Source organism: Poecilia mexicana, unplaced genomic scaffold (genome assembly GCF_051168715.1).
Source record: "Poecilia mexicana isolate PSO_F unplaced genomic scaffold, ASM5116871v1 scaffold_2, whole genome shotgun sequence".
Taxonomy (NCBI): domain Eukaryota; kingdom Metazoa; phylum Chordata; class Actinopteri; order Cyprinodontiformes; family Poeciliidae; genus Poecilia; species Poecilia mexicana.
The window spans coordinates 6144667-6167705 of record NW_028263371.1 but is presented as its reverse complement, the minus strand read 5'-3'; the positions used below and the strand labels follow the sequence as shown (position 1 = coordinate 6167705).

The following is a 23039-nucleotide window of genomic DNA, read 5'->3' as shown; positions in this document are numbered from 1 at the left end:
TATATAAAAGATGTATTTTTCTACATCCAGAATTTCATCTGAAACATCCTTCATCTTGATGCATGTCGAATTTTGAAAGTTCTAAATGTCCCAACTTTGCAAATCCGATCAGCCAGAATCGTCTGATGGAGCTGCTTACTGTCGCCGCAGGTACTTGGAGCAGGGCCTGTGTCGGTACGGGGCGCAGTGCACGTCGGCCCACTCGCAAGAGGAGCTGATGGAGTGGCAGAAACGTTACGCCTCCCGACTCATTCGCCTCAAACAGCAGCAGGAAAGCAAACACTTCACTGAGAACTACATGGAAACTCTAATCGAAAAGTGGATGAACTCCCTTTCCCCGGAGAAAGTGGTGAGCGAGACGAAAGTTAACGCGGCAGAACGCCTCCGGTGTGTCTGAAGTGAAGTTGCCTCTTCGTTGGAACTTTGGATTTGTTTTTCTGCTTGTGAAAATACCAGCGTAGCAACCGAAAACGTTTTTTTCTCTCACCATGAGAGAAATGCGTGCACTATTTAGGGTGGATATTATTGTCGTATGTGAACTGTAGATTCTTCTGAGTTTTCTAAAAGACTATCAACATTTCCAAATCCAGTGTGTCATTGTGAGCAGAGGTTGATAAAACAGAGAAACTTTGCTGCATTTCATCAACTCTGTTATTGAATGAAAGCTGTGCTTACTCTTTTTTCCTCATTCAGTTTTTTTTTTCTTAATTTACTGATACTGAAAGTTGCTGACACTCCACCGTCTCTCCTCAGTAACGGCGTCCACACCGAAGAGCGCAGCTCTGTTTGACTTCCTAATGCTAAAAATGGTGTGTTGCTTTCAGTATTTGGAAAAAGCCCGGTCAGCAGTCTGTGACGGTCAAACAGAAAGTGGACCCAGCTGGTTTTTCTCATCATGTTTTCATAAGACCTCAAACTGTTCCCAAGGTTTAAGTCCAGTGTTGGAAGGGAAAAAATAACCTCTAAGTTTGTCTTCACTTAATTTGTGAACTGATTCCAATAAATGGTCTCAACTTTTCTTGTCAAGCATTAGCAGAGAGGAACTACAACTTTAATAGCATTTTTATTTATTTAATTGTACTTTAAAAACCCATTTCAGTATCCGTTTTTCACTGTCTACACTACACTGACACTCTTCTTGATTGTTGACATGCGTTCTTCAATTTTCTTGAAATTTTGAGTCACCTTTAATTAAAACCAATATATTTTTTTTAACCCAATCGCCTGTTTCTTGGTGTTTTTCTAGCTAAGTGACAGTCTGGAAGGCGTGACGGTCGAGACCAGCTCCGGCCTTTCTGTTACGGTCACCTCGAAAAAATCCTCCCATTCCTGGATCTTTTCCTTGTTGTGCAAGGTAGGATGACGCAGTCACAGGTTTTATTTACATGGCTTTTTAAAAATTGTATGAAAAGTCAATTTCCTTTTTTTTTTTTTATATATATATATGTATATATTTTTAAAAATTTTAATTGTGCTCCATTGTTGTTTCTGAACTAGCCGGCCAGAAAACTGTTCCGCATTGCCTTGCTCTACGACGCCCATCGACCGCACTTCTTCATCACCGGCGTTTCAGCCGGGGATCGCCTGCAGTCGGTTCCCAAAGGATGCCAAGAGTGGACGCCCGGAGACGACACGGCCGGTTCGTCTGATCTTTCATCATAACGAGCGAGGATTGTTTTAATCTGATGATGAAATGTAAACGGCGAACGTTTTCTGAGAATCTGCCTATGTTACACCTAAAAAGAAAGCTGTGTGGCTTAACATAAACTATTTATACTTCTGTCTTTTCAAACAAATAGCCACCTGTATCCTTCATGTTGTTGGGTCAGCCTTTCAACCCAAAAGGCCGTTTCTTTGTTTCAGTTCTGCTAAATATCAGTAAGTTAGAGCCACAAAACTTAAACCACCCTTTGAAAGTAACAAGCTAATTGATTTTTATAAAGACCGACCTAAAAAAGTGCATTTGCTTAACGGTTAAATTAAAGAATCAAATGTAAACTAGGTTTTAGAAAAACTAGAAACTTTTTCCAACAAGTCAGAAATATTTCCTTAATCTGCAAATGTATGGAAAATTATGAAAACCATGTAGTGTTTGTGACTTAATGATGACAAAAAATTAAAAAAATATATATATTTACATTTTCTTTTTCTTGCAGAATTTTTGTTATTCATCATTAGAAATTCTGTCAAGACATTAAGTTTAGGAAATAGGATTTCCTAACATTAGTCGTTTTAATTACATTTTCTATGAAGAACTGGTCTAAAAAGCACTATTTGTTCATAATCCGCTGTGAAGAGCCTGAAGAGCAACAGAGGCTCGTTTTTACTTCTACATCTCGCTGAGTTCTCTGACATCCATTTAAAAAATATTAGCTGATATATTAACACGGTATGTAAGTGTGAGCATAAAATCTTGTCCATCGATGATCTCTTTTGTTTTTGCCATTACGCTCCTCTTCCTCGTCACTTGAAGAAGCAGAAACTTCACTTTTTCTTCTTCGCTTCTCAGGAAATGAGTACCGACTCTCTCCTCTTTCTGACAGATGAAATCACATCGCCGCCATCTGTGCCGTGTTGCTATATTAACCGGTTATTACAGACATTCTGATTCATTGACAGTTTCGTGGAAATACACTGATATGTGAAGTGACGGTGTCCTACGGCTGGAACGGCACAAATAACCAGTGTCACGGTTACAGTGATCGACGTCCTAAATGGGGATTTTAAGAAAATTCTGATGGTTAATAGCTGATAGTTAATATCTCTTTAAGAGATCTGTTAGTGCATAAAGGATTTTGGATTTTATGTAATATATCGAATCCGTCTTTGTATTTTTACTGAACATTTATATGACGGGCAGCTTTTTTCCTTCTTTGTATACAAATGTGATGAACTGTTGATATTTAGTTTGACGTCTACTTTTGTAGCTGCAGTTGAAACCAAACGATTACATAATTTTTTTTTTTCCCTCTGTTCAGTCAGATTCTCTTGTTTTAGGTCAGTTTGAATTTCCAAAGCTATTTCTATTTGCCAAACATCATGACAAGGAGAGAAATTAGAGCTTTATTTGTTGATGTCTTCACAATCAGGAGTTTACATACAAAACGATTACTGTCTCTTTAAACAATAAGTGATGGCATTGATGATGATGATGTCATGACTCTGGAAACCTCTGATAGGCTAAGTGACCCAACGTGTTTGACCCAAGTACTAGAGTTCACACGCAGTTCTACGAAATACTGAGGAAATGTGTGTAGACTTCTCACTTTGAAGACGTTGACAAATAAACCCCTGACATATACTTCTGTTATTTTGACATTTAGCAAATAGGAATACTTTTGGTAATTCTAATTGACATAAAACAAGATGTTTGTGATTTAATTTAGGGCAATGAGGAAAAACAGCTGTATGTAAACTTCTCGTTCCACAGCCTTTGTTCTCTAATGACTTTCTTTAACAGACTGAGTTGGAACCCACTTAGAAAAACCTGTGTGTTTTTTGTCAGCAGCGCCCGACAACGGCCTCGACCACTGCGTCTACAAAGTGGCGGTGGGCTTCAGCACCGAGATCTTTGGCACCTTCAGACAGACCATCGTGTTCGACTTCGGCTCCGAGCCGGTGCTGATGCAGAGGATCATGGTGGACGCCGCCTCAATCGAAGGTACGATCGCAACGGCACGTTTACCCGCAGGTACCCCAAAAAGAGCCGGTCTCGATTCGCCTCGTTTCGCCACGTCTGTCGTTTGTCTTTCTCCAGACTTGGAGCACCTACTGGCAGCCAGGCAGCAGCTGCTGATAACCGCCAAGCGCTGGGACTCGTCCTGTAAAACCATCGTGGAATTCACGCCCAACGAGACGGTGGCCGACCTGGAGAGGAGCCTGCTGGCCCGCTACCAGATCCCTCTGTCGGCCGACCAGCTCTTCACCCAGTCCGTCCTGGACAAGACGCTGACCAAAGACAACTACCAGGCCCGGCTGCACGACCTGCTCTACATAGAGGAGATCGCTCAGTACAAGGAAGTCAGCAAGTGAGTTCAGTTTATAGAACTCTGGGTTTGTTTCTGTGCAGCAGCGATTCGGCCTCTGAGTGATGAGATGCTAAACCACCAGCAGGTGTCAGGCTTCACCCTCGTAAATTTGCAGCGCTTTAATGTCTCAGCAGCTTCTTACAAAGCAGTTTGATTTAACAGAGGCTGGTTCATTTTGACTCTGTATCAGTTTATTCATTTTTAATGTTTTTAGCTTTTAGCTCGTAGTAACTGGTCCAGTCATTCAGGACAATAAGAGCTGAAATATGAGCATCTGAAAAGGGGGTTTGTTCCTGTTCTGTATTTATATCATCTGTATTTTTATTGCTTTTGAATGATTTTCGCAAAATGAGACTTCCTTTAGATCTGGACGTTGCATTCTGTCGGTCGCTTTTTCAAATTTTACATGAAAATAACACACATTTATGGTTTTATGGGGGAATTTTTCTGCCATGATTCGAGACCAGACACAACATAGAAAACGATTCGACTGCTGTTTACTCTCCTCTGTGTTTGTTTTGTAGATGTGTTTTCATGGAAATAGACATAAAGGTTAACCTCATAAAACTAACGGCGCTCATTGTTGTCCACCAGGTTCAACATCAAGGCCAACCTTCAGCTGGTCACCAGCTTCATGCTAACTGGGATTTCTGTTGGAGCTAAGTACGCTCAGAACGGACAGCTCTTTGCACGCTTCAAACTCACTGAAACACTTTCCGAGGTAAACACAGCTTGTTGTAGAGATTAAATGTGTTTGTTTCACCTTAAAAATAGCAAATGTATCTTTCTTAAAAATATACATCACCTAAAAGCATCTGGTCGCCACTTAACCCAAACTGTACACATATATATATATCTCTTTTTTCCTTTTGTCAGGACACTCTGGCTGGGAGACTAGTAATGACCAAGGTGAATTCAGTTCTGCTGCTGCCGTTGGGGCGGGAAGGGTTCGGCGGCCACGCTCCCTCTGGGGTCAAAGAGCGCGTTTATGAGGCTGTGATAGAGGAGAAGACCAAGGATTACATCTTCCTGAGGATTTGCAAGAGCTGCTGTGAGGAGCTGATGCTGCAGCCTGACAGAGAAATACAGGTAAGAGTTTAAAAAGGACAGAACATTATTATATTGGAATATTTTGCCAGTTTTGGTGAAACACTTCCATTTTTTTTCTCAGCACTATCATTTTTATTAAAATATCAACTTAAGTGTTTTCCATGTCAAAATAAACATGGAACGGAAAAAGCTTTTCTAGTAGAGCTTCCCCAACATAACTGACACACAAAATACTTTTTGCGTCGCACTGAATTGTCAGAGGTTTAGTTGAACTTATTTGTGGTGTCCAGTTACATCCTCACAATAAACCCTCACTCTCCTGTGTGTGTGTGTGTGTGTGTGTGTGTGTGTGTGTGTGTGTGTGTGTGTGTCAGGTGGAGCTCCAGTTTCAGCTAAACAGACAGCCACTGTGTGAGATGCACTACGCCCTGGATCGCATCAAAGACAACACCATCCTTTTCCCTGACATTGGCCTTGTCCCCACAATCCCCTGGAGCCCAAACCGGTACGTATCCAACATGTGGACAGTCACACATGCGTGGAGAAATCCCAGCTCTCTTTGAAGAAATCTCCTTTTCTCTTTGTGCTTTCTCTGAATTATTTAACTGAGTTAATTCTAAATGATCTCACCTCAGTTGCCACTTCCTCACCAAAGAGTATGGTCAGTGCAAAGCTGTTGGCACATAGAAAAAAAGGTGGGATTCTAATTAACACACTTTCCAAAACTATTGCTGCTTTTCCCCCCCAGCAGTCTACAACTTTTACAAGCCTAAAAAAAAAAATCACAAAAATCATCTAAAAAGTCATAAAATTTATTTAGAGCCATTGATGTTACATGACCTCTTAGGGGAAAAAAAGATCTGTGAAGTATCTGCTGTAAGACATTTGTTAGTTTTTAGAGACCATCATTTTATTTTTTTATTTACAGACTTTAAAACAAGAAAAACATAAAACTTTTGAAAAAATAAAAAAAGGGATACATTTTCTTCTTAGATGTTATTTGTAGAAAATAGTGGGAAAAAGCACATAGTTTCCAACCTAATAGCAAGGTAAAATGTTTTTTCTTTTTTAGATCAAATAATAAAATCAGCATTTGTTGTTCAAAGAGCTGCTGCTGTAGCCAGATATTCCTATTACCTTGTGTGTTTTTACCTCCCTTTCTCAGTTTGCAGTACATTCAGTTGCTTCTCTGCAGTTTATAAATTACGCTTATTAAGTTTTCTTTGTATCAAAAAATATGAAAATCTGTCAAGTTTTTATTTTTGTCGTTAAAAAAACTTGGTAATTGTCACTGCTGCAGCTTTCATGCTCTATGTTAAAGCATTCTTGCTGATGCTAACAGAATATTGACGATAAATCAACATGCATCGCTGATTGGTTCAGCGATGAAGCTGAAAAATATTTTGCATTCAAGTTGAGCTGACAGGAGGATTCCAGTTGTACAGAAAACGCGACATCTGCCTTTTATCCTATTACTATAAACGGCAGGAAGGAACGATTTGCACTCAGAAAATGTCCATTTTTATCTCGGTAAATGAACCCAATCATAAAAAGAGCTTATTATAAAGAAACTCTGGTAATACCACCACGTCATTTAAGTTTTGACAAATGCTTCCGCTGAGGGGACGTCACCTCAATTTGAGAGATAAGAGCATATCCGTCACCTTGCTGGCCATTCGGGAAAGCTTTCAGCTCCCTTCTACAGTTTTACTTCCTCTGATGTCGGACAGGTGAGGGGAAAAGACACGGTAATCTTTATTGACAAGAGACGAAGTCAAATATAATCCCTGTGAGTTTTTCTTGGCAGCAGCCTTTCTTCTCAGGACTCCAGAATAGGATTTATGTCGGAGTTAGAAATGAAATTCTGATTAAAGCGAGGAAGAGTGAACTTGCACGCATCTGGATAGCTGGCCCTTTAAAGTGAAGGAAAAAAAAGTAATAATTATTAAATAATAAATCCTTGACAGCTTCACAAGCTTCTCTGAAGTATACTTTAAAAATCATCTTTTTATGATGCTACATACAAGAATCTTTGGATAATTTGGACTTTAGCACAGTCTGTCATAGATCATCTCATCATTCACGATAATAAAGAAGTTAAAGTAAGAATGCTTAAAATGAATGTTTTGTCTACTAATCATGTGTTTTTTTTTTGGTCCTTGTAACTTGAAAGATGTTTATCACAGAGGTTTTTCATGTCGAGTTGATTCCACTGTAGATCTGACAATGTTTCACTAAATGTAGATAAAAATTTTACACTACAGACTTGGTTTTGTCAGCTGAAAAGTCGATTTGATTTTTTTTTTAAGCCTGAAGGGTTTTTGTTGTCTGTCAATTATTCACCTCACTAAAAACACTTTTTTCCCCATGATCAGAGTTCTGAAACACTCTTAAAAGTTTTCAAAGTTACATTATTCCTTTGTATATGTGTTGCTCCAATCACAGCAATTTTATTTTGTTTTGGTTCTTTCTTCTGTCCATCTCATCTTTTGTTTGTTCGCCCACCATCTGTCCATCTCATTCCCTTCTTTCATCTGTCCCACTTTACAGTTTGGCTGTCATCTGTAGTTATTTCCAGTTATAAAGTCTTTATACGTATGTATACTGGAAACAGTGAGTTAATATGTACACTCTGTCTAGCCAAAAAAAAAAAAGTCACCACCTGCCACAATTGCATTGTTTCCTGCATGATAAATTCTCCCAGAAATTGTTGCGATAAACCACAGTGTTATCAATTTCAGACAGTTTTTAAGTAATAACAGTGGCATAAGTATGCAAGTATATCTTCTCTCGGAGATCAATAAATGTAAGCTTCTAAATTAACAAATAACACTCAAACTGGAAGATATTTTAAATATCCAAAACAAAACAAAAAAAACAAACAAAAAGCTAAAGACAGCTGAAACTATAAGTATAAAATTACCCTTCAATTGCAGTATCACAAAATTAATTTCCACCCTGTGATAAAATTTGGCCTTCTTCCTCTTGGAACATTCCTATGCCAACGGGAATGTGAAAAAAATCCCAATTGATAGAATAACCTGGTTGTTCTTGATGCAACTTGACCCTTCTAATACAGTCTATTGTGTTGTCCCTAATGTTTCCTGTAGTTTAATGTAATTCTTGGATTCAAAGTTGCATCAGTGAAATACATGCACAGAACTCAACATTTCTACAATTATACCTATATTTTGTATATTTCTTATTAATACTAGTATTACCCATTTGCTTTCTTTTGTAGCCTAACGTCTCTAAAAAGCATCTAACCCAAGTTACAACAAAGCTTTTAGGATTTTGGCCACATCTAGTCTATTACATTGCACAATTATAGGAGAGTTTAGTAGGCCTATATATATATTATTGCACAATCTATCACAAAGTCAAGATTATTTGTTGAATTTATCAGACAATCCCACTTCCATTTTCATAATCCACATGTAGTGCACACTCTGACCACCAGATGGAATCAAAGCACTTCTAATCGCATCCATGGTGTGAGAGGCATATGTATCACCCAACATTTGTGGTATTCATGCATCCCCTTGACTGTAGTCTTTATGAAACCTGTGACTACAGCCAAGTAGTCACAAATATCACTTGTGCATAAGGTTTTAATTTTGGCAACAATGTTTTGCTGGGAGTAATAATGGGTTGGAACAACACAGAAGAACTCGACTTTAAATCTGATTGAGAATGTGTGGAGGAAGCTAAAGGTCAGTGTAATGATGCCAAGAGGAGCTTTCAGCCTGAAAGACTTGGATCTTATCACCAAATCAAAACATGTAAAAGGGAATTCAGGAACTACAAGAAGGTTCTGGCTGATTATGTAGACATTTTTGTCATGCCATCTTTAATAATATAACCTTATTACAATTTTGCTGTAAAATTAGTCATTTTTATTTCAGAAGAAGAGAATTGATCGAAGCTGTAATAAGTTGTTTATATTAATAAAGGTTAGGCCTTTTTCCACTCCAAACATTATACTTTTATCTCATATAAACACACACACACACACACACACAGACCCTGATTTATGTCTCAGTTGGAGTTCAATCAATTGATGTTGGTGGATTCACAGCTTCAGAGGATGCAGCCTTTATAATGAGGACCCTAATGTGTAGAGACAGACACACACAAACACACACTCTACATCCACAGCGACTCCCATCACTCACAAATATGTTTGCGGTCGCACGCAGAGCTGTTTCGGACACACACACACACACACACACCTCTATTTATCTGTTAATGTGTGGTGCTTCTCTTCAGTCTTTTTCAACCGCCTCCTTTTTGTTTGATGTGAAGATAATAATGATTGCAGATTTATTAGCAGCTAATTAGTGTGGGACGCTTGACTACTGACACATAAATCTGAAACTGGCTTTATTCTGGTTTAAGTTGATCAGTGGATCGAATGTGGCTCCACTTTCAACTTAATTGAAATGTCAGACATGTCGGTTGGTGCATAACGTAGAAACAGAACAATGATATGTTTTCCTTTGGTCAAAAGGTGAATAAGGTCTGCCTCGTGAGTTTGAAGTTGCTCTTCGTTGCAATTTGTTTAAGTATTGGAGGACAATTGGTTTGAGACAAAATGTTAAAATGAGTTTCTGTTTGTCTCTTGTTTCAGGCAGTGGGACGAACAGCTGGACCCCCGTCTGAACGCCAAGCAGAAAGAGGCCATCCTGGCCATCACCACACCCATCTCCATCTCTCTTCCCCCAATCCTCATCATTGGGCCCTATGGTACCGGCAAGACCTTCACCCTGGCACAGGCTGTCAAACACATTCTTCGCCAGGACAGCAGCAGGTAGAGATCTCGGCTCTTTTCTTTTTGGCTTGCTTTTGGATTCCTTCACTTATATGTGAAACTTTTGACCAGTGTTTATATTTCTCAGGAAAATCTAGATTTTCATGCATTATTGATCAGCAAATCCCACTGAGACGCTGTTCAGTCTGTGGAAAGAGCATCAAGATGTTGCCGAACAAGATGGGAGAATGTCTGCACTCCACAATTCTGGCTTTTATGCAAAAGTGGCAGAAAAAAAAGCTACTGCTGAAAGCAGTGTACCATAGTACCAATAAGAAAAAGAAGTTCTGTTTGGGGTTTGCCGTAAACCATCCAAGGACCGCAAGGTGCTGACATGTTGACATTGTTTTTCTTTAGGATGGAGCTGTTTATAGTAGAAAACCTGAGACTATTCGATACTTGAGACTGGTTCTGGACTCACCTTCCATCAGGAGCCAAAAGATTCAGCCAGAACTACAATGGAATTGGTTTAGTGTTGAGGCTCTCCCATACTTTATCTGAAGTGTCAAAATCAACTCTCATTGAAATCATATTGGGTCGATATTGGTATCGGCTAATGCTCAAAGCTGCAATATCGATATCAGAAGTGTAAACGTTGTATCGGGAGACTCCTCGCATGGGAAAGCCTTAAATCAGATTTAGATCCAATTAAGAATCTATGGCAGCTTGAAAGGTTTATATTCAGAGAAATTCTCTATTCATTCTTACTGAGCTGGGGATGTTTTATAAAGAATAGATCAAAACCTCAGTGTCTAAATGGATAACCCTGCTGGTACTGCAAGGAAATATGGTTGTACTGACTGGGTAGCTAAAATACCAAAGACCTTCTAATATTACCAAATTATTAGAAAGGGTATCAAAAGTTTTTCTGTATAACTGGGCTTTCCAACAAGCTATGAAGTTGGAGCATCAGGGACTTGGCACATGAATGTGTCAGATTTTAAGGGAGGTCAATTAAGAAATGAGATGTGGCGTTGTTCACTCAGCTGTATGTATATGTGTCTCGAAGGTCCTGTTTGTGCTGAGTGATTAGCTTTGCTTTCCATTGTTGCGAGTTCTGTCACTTGAAAGAAAAGCACACTGGTCATTTGGCCGAATACGTGTCATTTGTCCTCGATGCACATGGTTGGCTTTTATTACGGCTCGCTCTCTGGCCTTGAATGGAAGTCGATGTGCAGCGCGAGCCGGTCAGTGAAGTTACGCCACGTCTGCAGGCCCCACAGTGATGTACAACAATGTAGCTTCTTCACTGGCATTTTTCTTCATTACGGAGCCGGCGCTCCGTGTGACGCTGCCCGCAGGACACTCTAGAGTTTCTTGAGCTGGAAAGAAACCGATGTAGCACCATCAGGTAGATGGTTCGCTAGTCTTTATGAAAAATGAATGCAATATGTCAGGCAGAGGCTTACGTTTTGTTTTTTAATAGGAGAACAGGGTGTATAAAAGAAAAATGGCCTTAAAAAGTACAGTAACATATAATAGTCATTACTTGGGTATGGAGGGTGTCTGTGCATCTTTAAAGAGTCCTAAATTCATGTGTCTAAAATTAAGGCCTTAAATTGTCTTGAATTCATTTAAAAAGTAAGTTAGTCTTAAATATGTTCTTCACAGGTCTTAAATTTTGTCGTGTAAATTTTGTCGCTATTTAATCCAGGACACGATTAAATAGCCAGGACAGGATTAAATATATTTAATCCTGTATATTCTATGTATTTTTTTTAATCACAGGATATTTTTGTTGGCTAAGGGTTGAGTTGCATTCAGATGTTGTTGCTTTCTGTGACTCAAAATGTTGAAGGTTACCGCTAACTAGCTGCTAACATACCTTGCTAGCTTGGTAGCAAATGGAAAATAACTTTTAACTGTAAAGGACATAAAAATATCCCATTCCTCTTGTAAAGTCACATTTCTTTAGATGTGCAGAAACTGGTTGGGGATTTTTCTCATTAAATCAGATTTACCTTTTATGAATTCTCTCTGGAAATTTGTTACTTCAAATGTTTTAAGCTCGTGTATTGTCTTGGGTTCAGGGCACTGATGGTCAATATTTCATCCATTTTGATGTGGAGGAACTGTGCTTTTAGATTCATTACCTGTGATTTTCTTTTCCCTTTGCTGTGCAGTTTGTTTTTCCTGTATTGGTGGATGCAGTCATAAACTTCTGACACAGAACTTTTCCTAAGTCTTTGTTGTCTTTACTTTTGTGCTGATTCTGGTTTTGAATATCTCAATAATCCTCTTGCTCTGCTTGGTTGATGTTCTTTTTTCCATCTTTAATTGAGAAACGTGTCTTCCCCAGTCTTTCTTTTCTTTAGTTTTAAGTTTCTAAAACTGAAAAAAATAAAAGAAAAAAAGTTTTGAGTCTAAAAGCAAGTGCCACTTTATACCATATGTCCTCCTGCACTGTAGTTTATTATTGCTGCTGTTTCTCTTTTGTATCTACAGGGTCCTGATCTGCACTCATTCCAACAGCGCAGCTGACCTTTACATTAAAGACTATCTTCATCCATATGTCGAAGCAGGCAACGAGCACGCCAGACCTCTCAGGTACTGCAGCAGCATCTCCAATCACCCTCTACTTTGTTCTCCAGCCTGCATTGTTGCAATTAATGCAATCTGAACTACCTCGGTTGTAATTTTGCATTTATTTCAGAGATATGTTGTTTAATTTGAGGTGTGTAAAGCTTATTTTAGTTTAAGGAAGATACAGATTTATTTCCACCAAGTGTTGCATTAATTTTTCACCAAGTTGATGATGGGAGAGTCCAACCACTGTGCGAAGCCAGTCTCCAGACCCCAAAGATATTTCTTCTTGTGAAAGAAGCGCTTTCTGCAGCTTCCTAAGATTAAATTTTTTAACTTCTATCTGCTGTTTGGTGTGACTAATACAACTAGCATTACTAAGACTGTCTGAAAGTGGAGCTACCAGCTAATTTTTTAACTCTGCAAATGATAGGAATTTTCTATTAACAAGAACATTACAGTACATTTCTAAGATATCAACTACAGAAGGGTGTGTCAAGTTAAAACAGAAAAATCTGTCATTTGGGAAAAATTTTTCTAACAGAAGATTCAAAAGTACTAACTTCAAAAAAATGCCACAGTTGGATCAAGGACACACAAAAAACACAAGGTGTGCATAAGTGTCAAACCAACTTGGCAAGTCTTAATAGACTTTGTTAAAAACAAAAAATAAAATAAATAAGAAATGTAATGGGCAAATAATGCATTCCAAGCTTTGCTTCGTCATTGGAAAGAAAAATGCTGGATCTAAACGAGGTTGTACAGAGTGGGATTCAAACAGCACCTTGAAGCAGCTCTGTAATTCTCCAGCAAATTCACTAAAGTGGATTCTCTCAAATCTTGAAATGCTTTACATAACTCTAAAATCCTTTATTTCCCAGTGAAAAGCAACTAGTATTTGAGACCTCCTCTGAAAAACCTATAATTACTTATTTTGATAGTTCAAACAGCAAATATACCTTGAATTAATGCACAGAGGAAACCGTGTAAGCAATACTGAAGAAGCTAAAATCTACAGTCTGGTTATATTGCTGTAAACTTTAAAAAAATAAGTGGAAAATGAACAGATTTTAGATCAGTTGTTGAGAAAATGCAGTTTTCGCTTCTCAGCTGTCTGCCATTTTGATGTCAACATCCAGTAAAGTTATTTCCACTGTGGCCTCTTTGTCAGACTCCCTGAATCAGTGTGGCACTCCATCAATCCATTTTATCTGAATTACAGTTATTGAATGTTGCAGGCAGACCAATACATCAGCATTAACACAAATTGCTGCGTACCTTTGTTGTTTTCACCTTACGGCAGATATTTTCAGACCGTGAGGAATTGAACACAATATTTCTTTTTTTTTTTTTTGAACCACCTTAAGGCGACTAACACAATTTCTTACTTTTCTTCAAAATATTTATGCAACTCCAGAGGTATAGAAGCCCTGCTTGTCTTCACATGCCCAGATTTTCTGTGAAAACTGTAGGGGTTTTTCTTGTCTGACATTGCAGAAAAGCATCATTTTTGTCTTTTTTAATTCTGCACAACACTGGAATAAAAGTTTATACAGGTTAAAATGTGCACTTTTTCTCTCGGAGTCTCTTGTAGAGAACATATCTTAGAACTTTGCATCTTCTTATCCTCATCCTTCCGCCTTCTTTTGTCCCTCCAGGGTATATTTCAGGAACCGCTGGGTGAAGACCGTCCACCCGGTGGTGCAGCAGTACTGTCTCATCTCCAGCACACAGGTCACTTTCCAGATGCCCACAAGGGAGGACATCCTCAGGCACCGTGTTGTCGTGGTCACCCTCAGCACCTCCCAGTACCTCTGCCAGCTGGATTTGGAGCCTGGTAAGTCCAGAATAATCTTGGATTAAAGGAGCTGGTTATGTTTTTTTTTTTTTTTTATATGTGACATTCCATCAGCCTTCAGTCATTCATCTTAAAAATAAGAAAACTTGTTTCCCCCCCCCCCCTTACTCTGCATGAAGCTACCCCATATTTTGCAATATATCTTGTTTTTCTATTTATTAGCTCGTAGATATACATTTTGTTAAAAACCGGTGCCTATTTTCAAACACACCTTTATGAGGGTCTTCACGCATTCTTTAATTCGTGCATCTAAAATGAAGGCCTTAAAATGTCTTAAATTCATTAAAGTAAATGTAAGTTGGCCTTAAATATGTTAATTGCAGTTCTTGATTTTGTCATGGCTGGACTATTTAATACCAAATAGTCTAGGTAGGATTTTTTTTCAAAGGACTTTTTTATCAGACAGAAGTTTGAGCCGTGCACAAACATAATCACTCACTGCTTCCTGTGGCTCATGCCAGTTAATGCTACCAGTAGCAAGGTGCCAATACTTGCATGCTAGCTAGGAGCTAACATATGGCTCCCCGGCTAGCTAGCGACCCGTATACCATGTGAGAACCACAAAAATCCCAGGACATTCACAGTTTTGGTCCCCTTCATTTCTTTTGGACATCTCTGTCGTGATATAGGTCTTAATTTTTATTCATAAAAATGTCTTAAAAGGTCTTAGTTGGCGATATCAGCAAAAAAAAAAAAAAGCTGCTCTGTGCATTAGACCTGCATTATTGGTTATTCTTGTCAGTCAGCATTGGGAGATCGGAGTGGAATTCATTTAAGTTGTGCCAAAGTCGTGGAAAACAAACCGATTTGTCGGCGCAAGCTAATAACCGGCACTAATGTGTCAGGGGAGGGGGCTTTGTCTCTTGCCTGGATACGCCATCTGCTTGTTTCTAATGTATTGCACATCATTAGGCCTCCCACCCCATGTTGCATCTCTCCTGCTCTGCTGGCATTTGGTGATGAAAATCGACAGGAAACAAGGCAACAGAGGATGGCGAGTCTTCTAAGTAGCAGTAACGGATCTTCTGATGGAAACTCGGTTCTTAACTTTTCTTCCAAAGCATTTAATTTGAGGTTAATGCGTTTCAAGAAGTGCAGAATATCAGAAATCATGTCATTCCCCTGACATTTCTTAATGGTGTAATGCTGATATCGGTTGCGATTGACTCGCTTTTTCTTGACTGTTTGTGTTTCTTTTTGTTCATTACTATGTTTTCACCATTTTTTATGTGTTAGAATCTTAGCTACTGAAAATATGCATCATATTGATATTGAGAACCAAAACTGACTTTTTTTTAAAACTTTGTATCATGTTATTAGCTGGAAAAACTGAAACTAAATTTGAAGATCTTGGTCTTAATGTAAAACTTGACTTGGCTGACCATGATTTTTTTCAAACAGAACCAAATGAAGGGTGATTTGCTTAGGACTATTTGACTCTAAATTTAGTATATTTTACCCATAAGCTGACATTTACACTTGTTCTTCTAAATGCCAGTTCTCAAGCAGCATGTCAGACATGCAGAGAACAATTTGCACTGTTCCAATTGGCTCATTATCTTAAAGTGAGTTTTGTTGTTTCTTTCCTGCAGATGCAAAATGAGTTAAAACCATTTAGTAAAAGCAGCACCGTGTTCCTGGAATCAAGCAGCAGCTTTAATAGACCATTCTGTTTTCTTAATTTGCCAATGGCCACAATCTGTTTAGTCCATTTAATGATTCAACTATAACGCTCGACCTGTTGCTGTTTTATCAGATTGATTATTCTATTTCATGTAAATCTGCTTGTACTTTTGGAGTTTAGAAGCTGCATTTCAACCATTTTTCATTCAAAGAGACTGAAAATAATCTCTGTGGTTGTGTTAACTCTAAATAAGTTAACAGTCACTCATATATTAGAGTCACAGGCGAGAGACAACCTAAACTGAGCTACTTTGTTCAGTTTAGTGCTTAATACATGTTTTTAAATCTCAATTACCCTCATGTTTCATTTTATACAGCAAAAAAAAAAGCGTCCTAAAGTTGCTACCAGAATTCTCATTTCATTATTTTCACAACAGACTTTAATCGTGTCCCTCGTGGTTTCACCAGGATTTGATTCAAAATTTCATGCCAAATATTGAATCTTTTTTTTTATATTCATATTCCACTTTGTAGCAGCTTTTTTCCCCTTTTGGAGTACTGCCCTGCATTTTCTCTTAAATTATTTAAGTCCTGGCTGTAGCGCAGTCTTTTGAACGTGTTGCGTAATTTGCAAGCTATCTTCAGATTCTGGCCAGCGGAGCATCATTTACATCGAACAAAAAGTTGATGTGTGAATAAACTGGTATCAGTAATTTTTAGGCTTCATTAATTAGATATGATGGATGCAGCAGAGGGAACATCACCTAATTCTAATAGAATCGCCTTGTTTAATGACCTCAAACGAAGAAAAGAAAAGGACTGAGAATTTCTTGTTTCTGTCTGGCTTCAAGATGATTTTTGATATGTGTGAAATATGCAATTATCAGCTGGCAGAACATTCTCACCAACTTTTGTTTCATTAGGCAACACATCTAGGATTTTGTAATTGTTTTTGCAATCAAAATCTCTGATTTTGTGGTGCTACTTTAGAAATGTTTGCAAGGAATTTTGTGATATTTCTTCCCCATTAAGCCCCTTCCAAAATATGTGTTGAAGAAAAAAAAAACAAAAAAAAAACAAGCTGACAAACTGAACACCAACATTTTTATTCTTTAAAGAACTTGCTGACACAATCCATATCCTGAACAGCTTAACATAGTTAGCTGTAACCTGCTACCAGTAACTTATGCGAACAGAATAGACTAAAAATAAGGCCTTAATTAGGTCTTAAGATGTCTTAAATTCATAAAAATGTAAGTTGGCCTTAGATTTTTATTAAATCTAAGGCAGAGATATTTATTCTAGATCTATGTAGTTTTTTTTTTACATTTCTGTCTGACAAAACATCAAGGAAGGTGCAGACATCTTCATTCATCAGGTGGTTGAGGCTACTGCTAACTACATGCTAATATACCCTCCGCAGTTAGCTAGCTAACTTTTTTGCATCTTATCATCTAAAGTGTAAATTTATCGCTAGTTACCTGGACGACGTTTCTTCTTTGCCATTGGCTTCCTTTCTGCTGGCGACCTGTCCGAGACTAGGGGCTTTCTGTGCAGAAAAGCTGCAGAAAAGCTCAGCACTCTGCTATAGACAACATCGCAAAAATATTCGATTGTTTTTAAAATAATGTCATGACACAGGTCTTAAATTTCATTCATAATGGTTTTTTAAAAAGATTTTAAAAGCCTTAAATTTTAGTTGGTGAAACCCTGGTGTGCATAACTTAAGTATAAATTATTCAGTAAAAAAATTATTTTAATCTATTTGTTTTTTTTTTGTAGGTTTAAAGTTAAAATCTTAACGGCCTTACACAGGTGTTCAAAGTCTTACATTTAGCCTGAAACTTTCTGAATCCTTTCAGTTCAGCTGAAACGGTTAATAATCAGGCTATTCTGAAACGGGTATGACATATAAACCCCTCCTGTCAGATTACATCTACTGTATATTTACATATTTATCAAACTCATGTAGTACAAAATAAATAATATAAATGATTCAGGTTGTAAACAAGCCTAGTTCAGAACATCTATAGTTCATGTATATATTTATAGGTTTTGAGACTTTGGGATTTTACAGCTCGGCTTTAAAGATTCCAGTCTGTATTTAGGCTTGTGTCAAAAACTACAAAGTATTTCTCTGATCTGATATTAAGTCGTGTCCTAAAGGGTGTCAGACCGTTCAGCAGAAACCACAATACATCAAACGGGCTCTGTAATTTTACACATACAGAATAATTTATGACCAATCTGACAAACTTTTTTACAAGCGTGGATTTACAAGACCTGGTGTGGCTTCATTCACAGACCTCTGGCCAGACTTTCCAAACCTCCCCTGACCTATTAAAGGGTCGGACGGTGTTTCGAGGGGCCGTGCAATTAGAACCAGCTGCCATTTAATTTGAGAGAGTTTTCTCTTCTTTCTGATTTTATTCACATCTGCTTATAAACTCTCCCTTTGCCCCCTAAATATCATGCTATTATTTTCTCCAAATGCAAACTTCACTATTAGCTCTGTAATGTGTAGAAAATGTAATTTGGACCCCTAATAGCGAGATCCATTCCCCCAACGCTGGCAGCTGTTTCTAAGGTGAAACATCAAGCACCATGTTCCTTCTTTGCTGTCTGTCTGCCAACATGTTGATCATAAGGACTATATTTTTCCCCCTCCTGTCCTCTGATTAATCTCCCCTTCCTTGCCTGGAGGGGGGAAACATTCCCATCCCTACCGTCTCCTCTACATCATTTGTAAGCTTTATTGGGTTGTGTTGATGTGGACTGGGGCTTCCTGTTCAATGCAGTTTGTATCAGGAGGTTAACAAAAATCGGTTGGACTCTGTAACTACAGCACAGCTTTTCCGCACCGTGACTCTGATTTTAAAGTTAAACAAGTTCTAGAACAATGGTGCTCGCAGCGAGCTCTGGCAGGAATTGTTTGGAGATGACGGTCCCCACGTGTAACACTAACAAGACATGTGACAGACTCGGCAGATGTCGCCTCAGTTTCGGCTCGATACATTTGTGCGCAAAAACACAGATGTTTGCTACTTTGTCTATGATGAAAGATTCTTCAGACTGGCACTGTTTTTACCAGATTTTACAGTGGAGCTAAAAATGCCCAGAAGCATGTTTGCATGCGTTCGTTTGTTCGACGGGTTCTGCTAAAGACTAAAAACTCCTTTCCATATCCGATCGCCCCTCTTTTTATAATTTTATTCGAGACATGTTTGTGGTGCTTGTTTACTTTTCTGACAACCCAGAAGTTTTATTTTATTTTTTTTAGCTGTCACATTTCATGTCTGCATGCACCTCCCTGTGAAACTGGTTCAGCTTTAGAGGCTGTTCGCTGGTTGTTATTCAGCCTCTCGTCTTTTTTCCCCTCCACTCCCTGCTCCAGCACTCATTTGCCATGCCGTTTTATCTCCCCCACTCATGCTGCCGAGCACCAGTTGAGCTTTTGAAATCGGGGTTCAACCCTTCTCTCTATAAAACCCCTGCCTTAGGTTTGCAGGACGGGTTAAATGAGAGTGTAGAACCATCTTGGAGCCCTCAATGAAAACAGAATGTGAAGATTTAAGTGTTAATATGTATGTTTGCACCAACTGATGTCTTAATTAAGCTGCTTCTTTATTGTCAAATCTCTCTCTAGCCGGCTTTTGTCTGGTTCAGTTTTGGCCGAGTTGGGTCTGCTTCCATTGGCACTGTGTGCCTCACTGTGTGGTGTGAATGTGGGCGGGATGTCTGATTATGGGCGGGTCGTAAGTGTTCAAGAGCTGTAGTCATTTTGAGTTTTTACCTTTGGGCGGCCAGTTTCTCTGGAGTCTCTCTGCATATTTGTTTGTTGCGGGTTGCCGTGTCCAGTTGACAATTGATAAAAATGGTTTGGACCTCAAAGTTTGACTTGAATCATCGCCTTCTTGCCAGCTACTGCGGTCTCATCGCTGGTTGAAAATGGTGGTCAAGACATTACTGACACCCCCCCCGCCCCGACACTTTGAGGAACAGAGGCCAAACTAGTAATTTGTGTTTTTTGTTTTTTCTCCCCCAAAAGGGTTGTTCACCCACATCCTGTTGGATGAAGCAGCTCAGGCCATGGAGTGTGAAACCATCATGCCTTTTCCTCTTGCTAGCAAGACCACCCGCATCGTGCTGGCTGGGGACCATATGCAGGTGAGACCGGAGGATTTGTATTACTGAAAATAAAGTTTGACTTAATGCTTGGTTTTACTTTTATACTCAATTTGCATTACATATTACTCACTATGAAATGCTTGTATGTTTTTATTTTAAGTTAAGAATTTGATATATAAAAAAAAAGAAGAATTTGGGACATTTGTTACCTCCTTTGACTTTTCCGCTCCACAGATAACAGAAACAAAGACTTTTGTCAGTCAGGCTTTCTGCGCGAGCAAAAGGAATTAAAAACCTAATTTTCGTCATCCTGTGATTTCCAGGGAGTGCGCAGTATTATCTGGGAGAGCAGGACAAAGACCCCGTGAGAGTCTGGCATTGAATAATTACTTTTTACAAACTCCGTCTTTATCCCGTTTCAGTCAACACAGAGCAATGGGATGCAAACGCAGGATTCAGTTTGTTACATCCCTATTTTCCATTTGCTTTTCTAACCTGGAAAACAGGTTCTTTGCATTTGCAGAGGAAGGAAAGTGGTTTCCTTTTATTTTGCTTTGTCTATTTAGTAGTTTTGTGTAATTTTCATAGAAGACTGTGGCCTTTACTGATTAAATCAAACCCAATATGTTAAATAAAGATCCAGTCTAATACCTATCTGATTTGTATAAAAAGTGGTCAAAGTAGAAAAGGTCAAACATTTTTGATACTTAACCTCAAGTCAAAATAAAGTTTGAGGTTCAGGTGATATTTTTGCTCTGTTTTTCAAATCCTTTTTCTTTTAGTATTGCTTTTAAGATGAGATGAATCAAATGCTACCAGTCGTCGGGTGTACAGTTGTCAAGTATTATTCTGCAGTTCTGCTGTTGAGCTTGTAAAATAAATCAATTTTTATTCAGAAAGCAGTAAGCATGTCACTTACTTCTTTCAGTGGACTTTGATAAAACAAGCCCACTGAAAGTAAATCAATTGTATCCAAATTATCGGTGCACCGATTGCAGCTTTCTGGCTGACCGATTTATCGGCCAGTGTTTTACTGAAGTGATGTAATTTTACATTTTTTTGTCGATCTTGTTTTTAACTTCAACGCTTCTGTGAAACGGAAAGCAATAATGGGCTTCATTTTGCTTTAACGAAATCAAAGTCCTTGGGTGACACTTTGAAATGAACCAAATTTCCCCTTTCCTCTGTTGCCCTGCAGCTCAGTCCGTTTGTGTACAGCGAGTTTGCACGGGAGCGCAACCTGCACGTGTCACTGCTGGACCGGCTGTACGAGCACTACCCCCCCGAATTCCCCTGCCGCATCCTCCTGTGCGAGAACTACCGCTCCCACGAAGCTATCATCAAGTAGGTGTGAGCACTCAGTGCTGCCGGCAGCGAATCGGTTCTTGGACAGTCGGTATTAAAGAAGGCAGTGGGAGGTTCTGCTTATTCTGAATGCCGACGTTAAGGAGCAGAGTCTACCAGTGGTGTACAGACGTGGTGGGAGAGCAGTTCTCACACCGCTGTGGTTGCAATTTATATTTGGAAAGGATTTTTTTCATACAACAAACATACATTGTCACAAGTTATTTCCTCTCTTCTTGTCGATTGTCACAGAGAAGTACATTTAAATTTAAATATAACCGTTTCATTGTATTGGTGTTTTCACCAACATGGTATAACAAGATCTGAAGGATTTTATTACAAATGAAAAATTACTTTTGCGATAACATGAAGGAAGGTGTTTTGTTAAACATGTTTATGATTGAAATTTTGATATACAGAACATGGAAAATAGCGGAAAGAAAATGTAGACTCACTTATTTTAAAATCAGTCACTATTTCAGGCATGACTAAGAAAGATTTTCCTATTTTATTTCTTCAGCTAAAAATATTTTATTATGAAGGATGTTGGCTGAAAGAGTAGATTTCACAGGTGTAGACATTTTTTTTTTAATTTTTTTTTTTGTTTGCGTTCACATTTCAAACCTTGACGGTTTCACATTTAACAGTGAGTAGTTTCCCCTGTGTTACACAAAAACACACACAATTGTCGGCACATTCGTTAATTCATGCATCTAAAATTACGGCATTAAAATGTCTTAAATTCATTAAAGGAAATGCAAGCTGGCATTAAATACGTTATCACAGGTTTTAAATTTTGTTTTGTATGAACTATTTAATCTTGCATATTTTATGTAGACTTTTCTGTGATGCAGAAGTTTGAGTTGCCCACTGATATTTCACTCACCTTGTTAAGTGAAGTAAAAGCTGCTAATGCTTGTTTGCTAGCTAGCTTTTTGTACCTATCTAAATTTACCAACTGTTGACTGGACGACGTCTGTCTTCACCACTGGCTCGCATCTGTTGCCAACTCACAGCTTTGGCCAAATTTACTAAAAAAAAAATCAATTTCTTTTGTACATTTCTTTTATGGTCTTAAAATTTTCACTTTTAAAGTCTTAAATTTGAGTTTGTGAAACCTGTTTAAATTCTGTTACAATGAAACCATGTTGAGTTTGTTGGCAAGGAGCAGTTCTGTATAAAATCCCTTTAAGCCTTAATATGCAGTCATGTGTCAATTATTTACTTTAGTTTTAAGGAGAAATATTAATTCATAAACTTCATATTCATTTCCTGTCTTTCCTGCCATCCCTCTGTTTTTTCTTCCCAAAGCTACACATCCGAGTTATTTTACGATGGGAAGCTAATCGCGAGTGGGAAGCAGCCGTGCCATAAGGATTTCTACCCGCTGACCTTCTTCACAGCCAGAGGAGAAGATGTCCAGGAGAAGAATAGCACAGCCTACTACAACAATGCAGAGGTACAATTTGGAGCATTTCTACTTTATGCAGTTATGTGATGAAACAAATATTTCCATTGCTTTAACATTGTCCTGCAAGTGTAATTTAGATATTTTTCTTCTAAACCTATAATCCATTCTTGTTTTCATCCTTAAAAAGAAAAAGAAAAAAATCTTAAATTTGTGTATTTAAGCTTAAGGCCTTAAAATGTCATAAATGTGTTTTAAAAATAACTT

At 38.4% G+C, this 23039-nt stretch overlaps 1 protein-coding gene across 3 annotated transcripts in view; it reads left to right on the top strand.

Moving 5' to 3' along the window:
• helz (helicase with zinc finger) overlaps positions 1 to 23039 on the top strand; it is a 56833-nt gene that overhangs the window by 14543 nt on the left and 19251 nt on the right. For 2 of the 3 annotated variants that reach the window (XM_088009753.1, XM_088009748.1), the window contains 14 exons: positions 151 to 349; positions 1247 to 1354; positions 1498 to 1639; positions 3506 to 3661; positions 3758 to 4028; positions 4623 to 4749; positions 4905 to 5117; positions 5453 to 5583; positions 9709 to 9888; positions 12334 to 12435; positions 14070 to 14248; positions 19941 to 20059; positions 21219 to 21364; positions 22676 to 22823. In XM_088009753.1, the coding sequence (XP_087865879.1) occupies positions 151 to 349; positions 1247 to 1354; positions 1498 to 1639; positions 3506 to 3661; positions 3758 to 4028; positions 4623 to 4749; positions 4905 to 5117; positions 5453 to 5583; positions 9709 to 9888; positions 12334 to 12435; positions 14070 to 14248; positions 19941 to 20059; positions 21219 to 21364; positions 22676 to 22823 (2221 nt within the window). The remainder of the gene's footprint in view (positions 1 to 150; positions 350 to 1246; positions 1355 to 1497; positions 1640 to 3505; positions 3662 to 3757; positions 4029 to 4622; positions 4750 to 4904; positions 5118 to 5452; positions 5584 to 9708; positions 9889 to 12333; positions 12436 to 14069; positions 14249 to 19940; positions 20060 to 21218; positions 21365 to 22675; positions 22824 to 23039) is intronic. The other variant, XM_088009756.1, reaches the window with a different exon arrangement.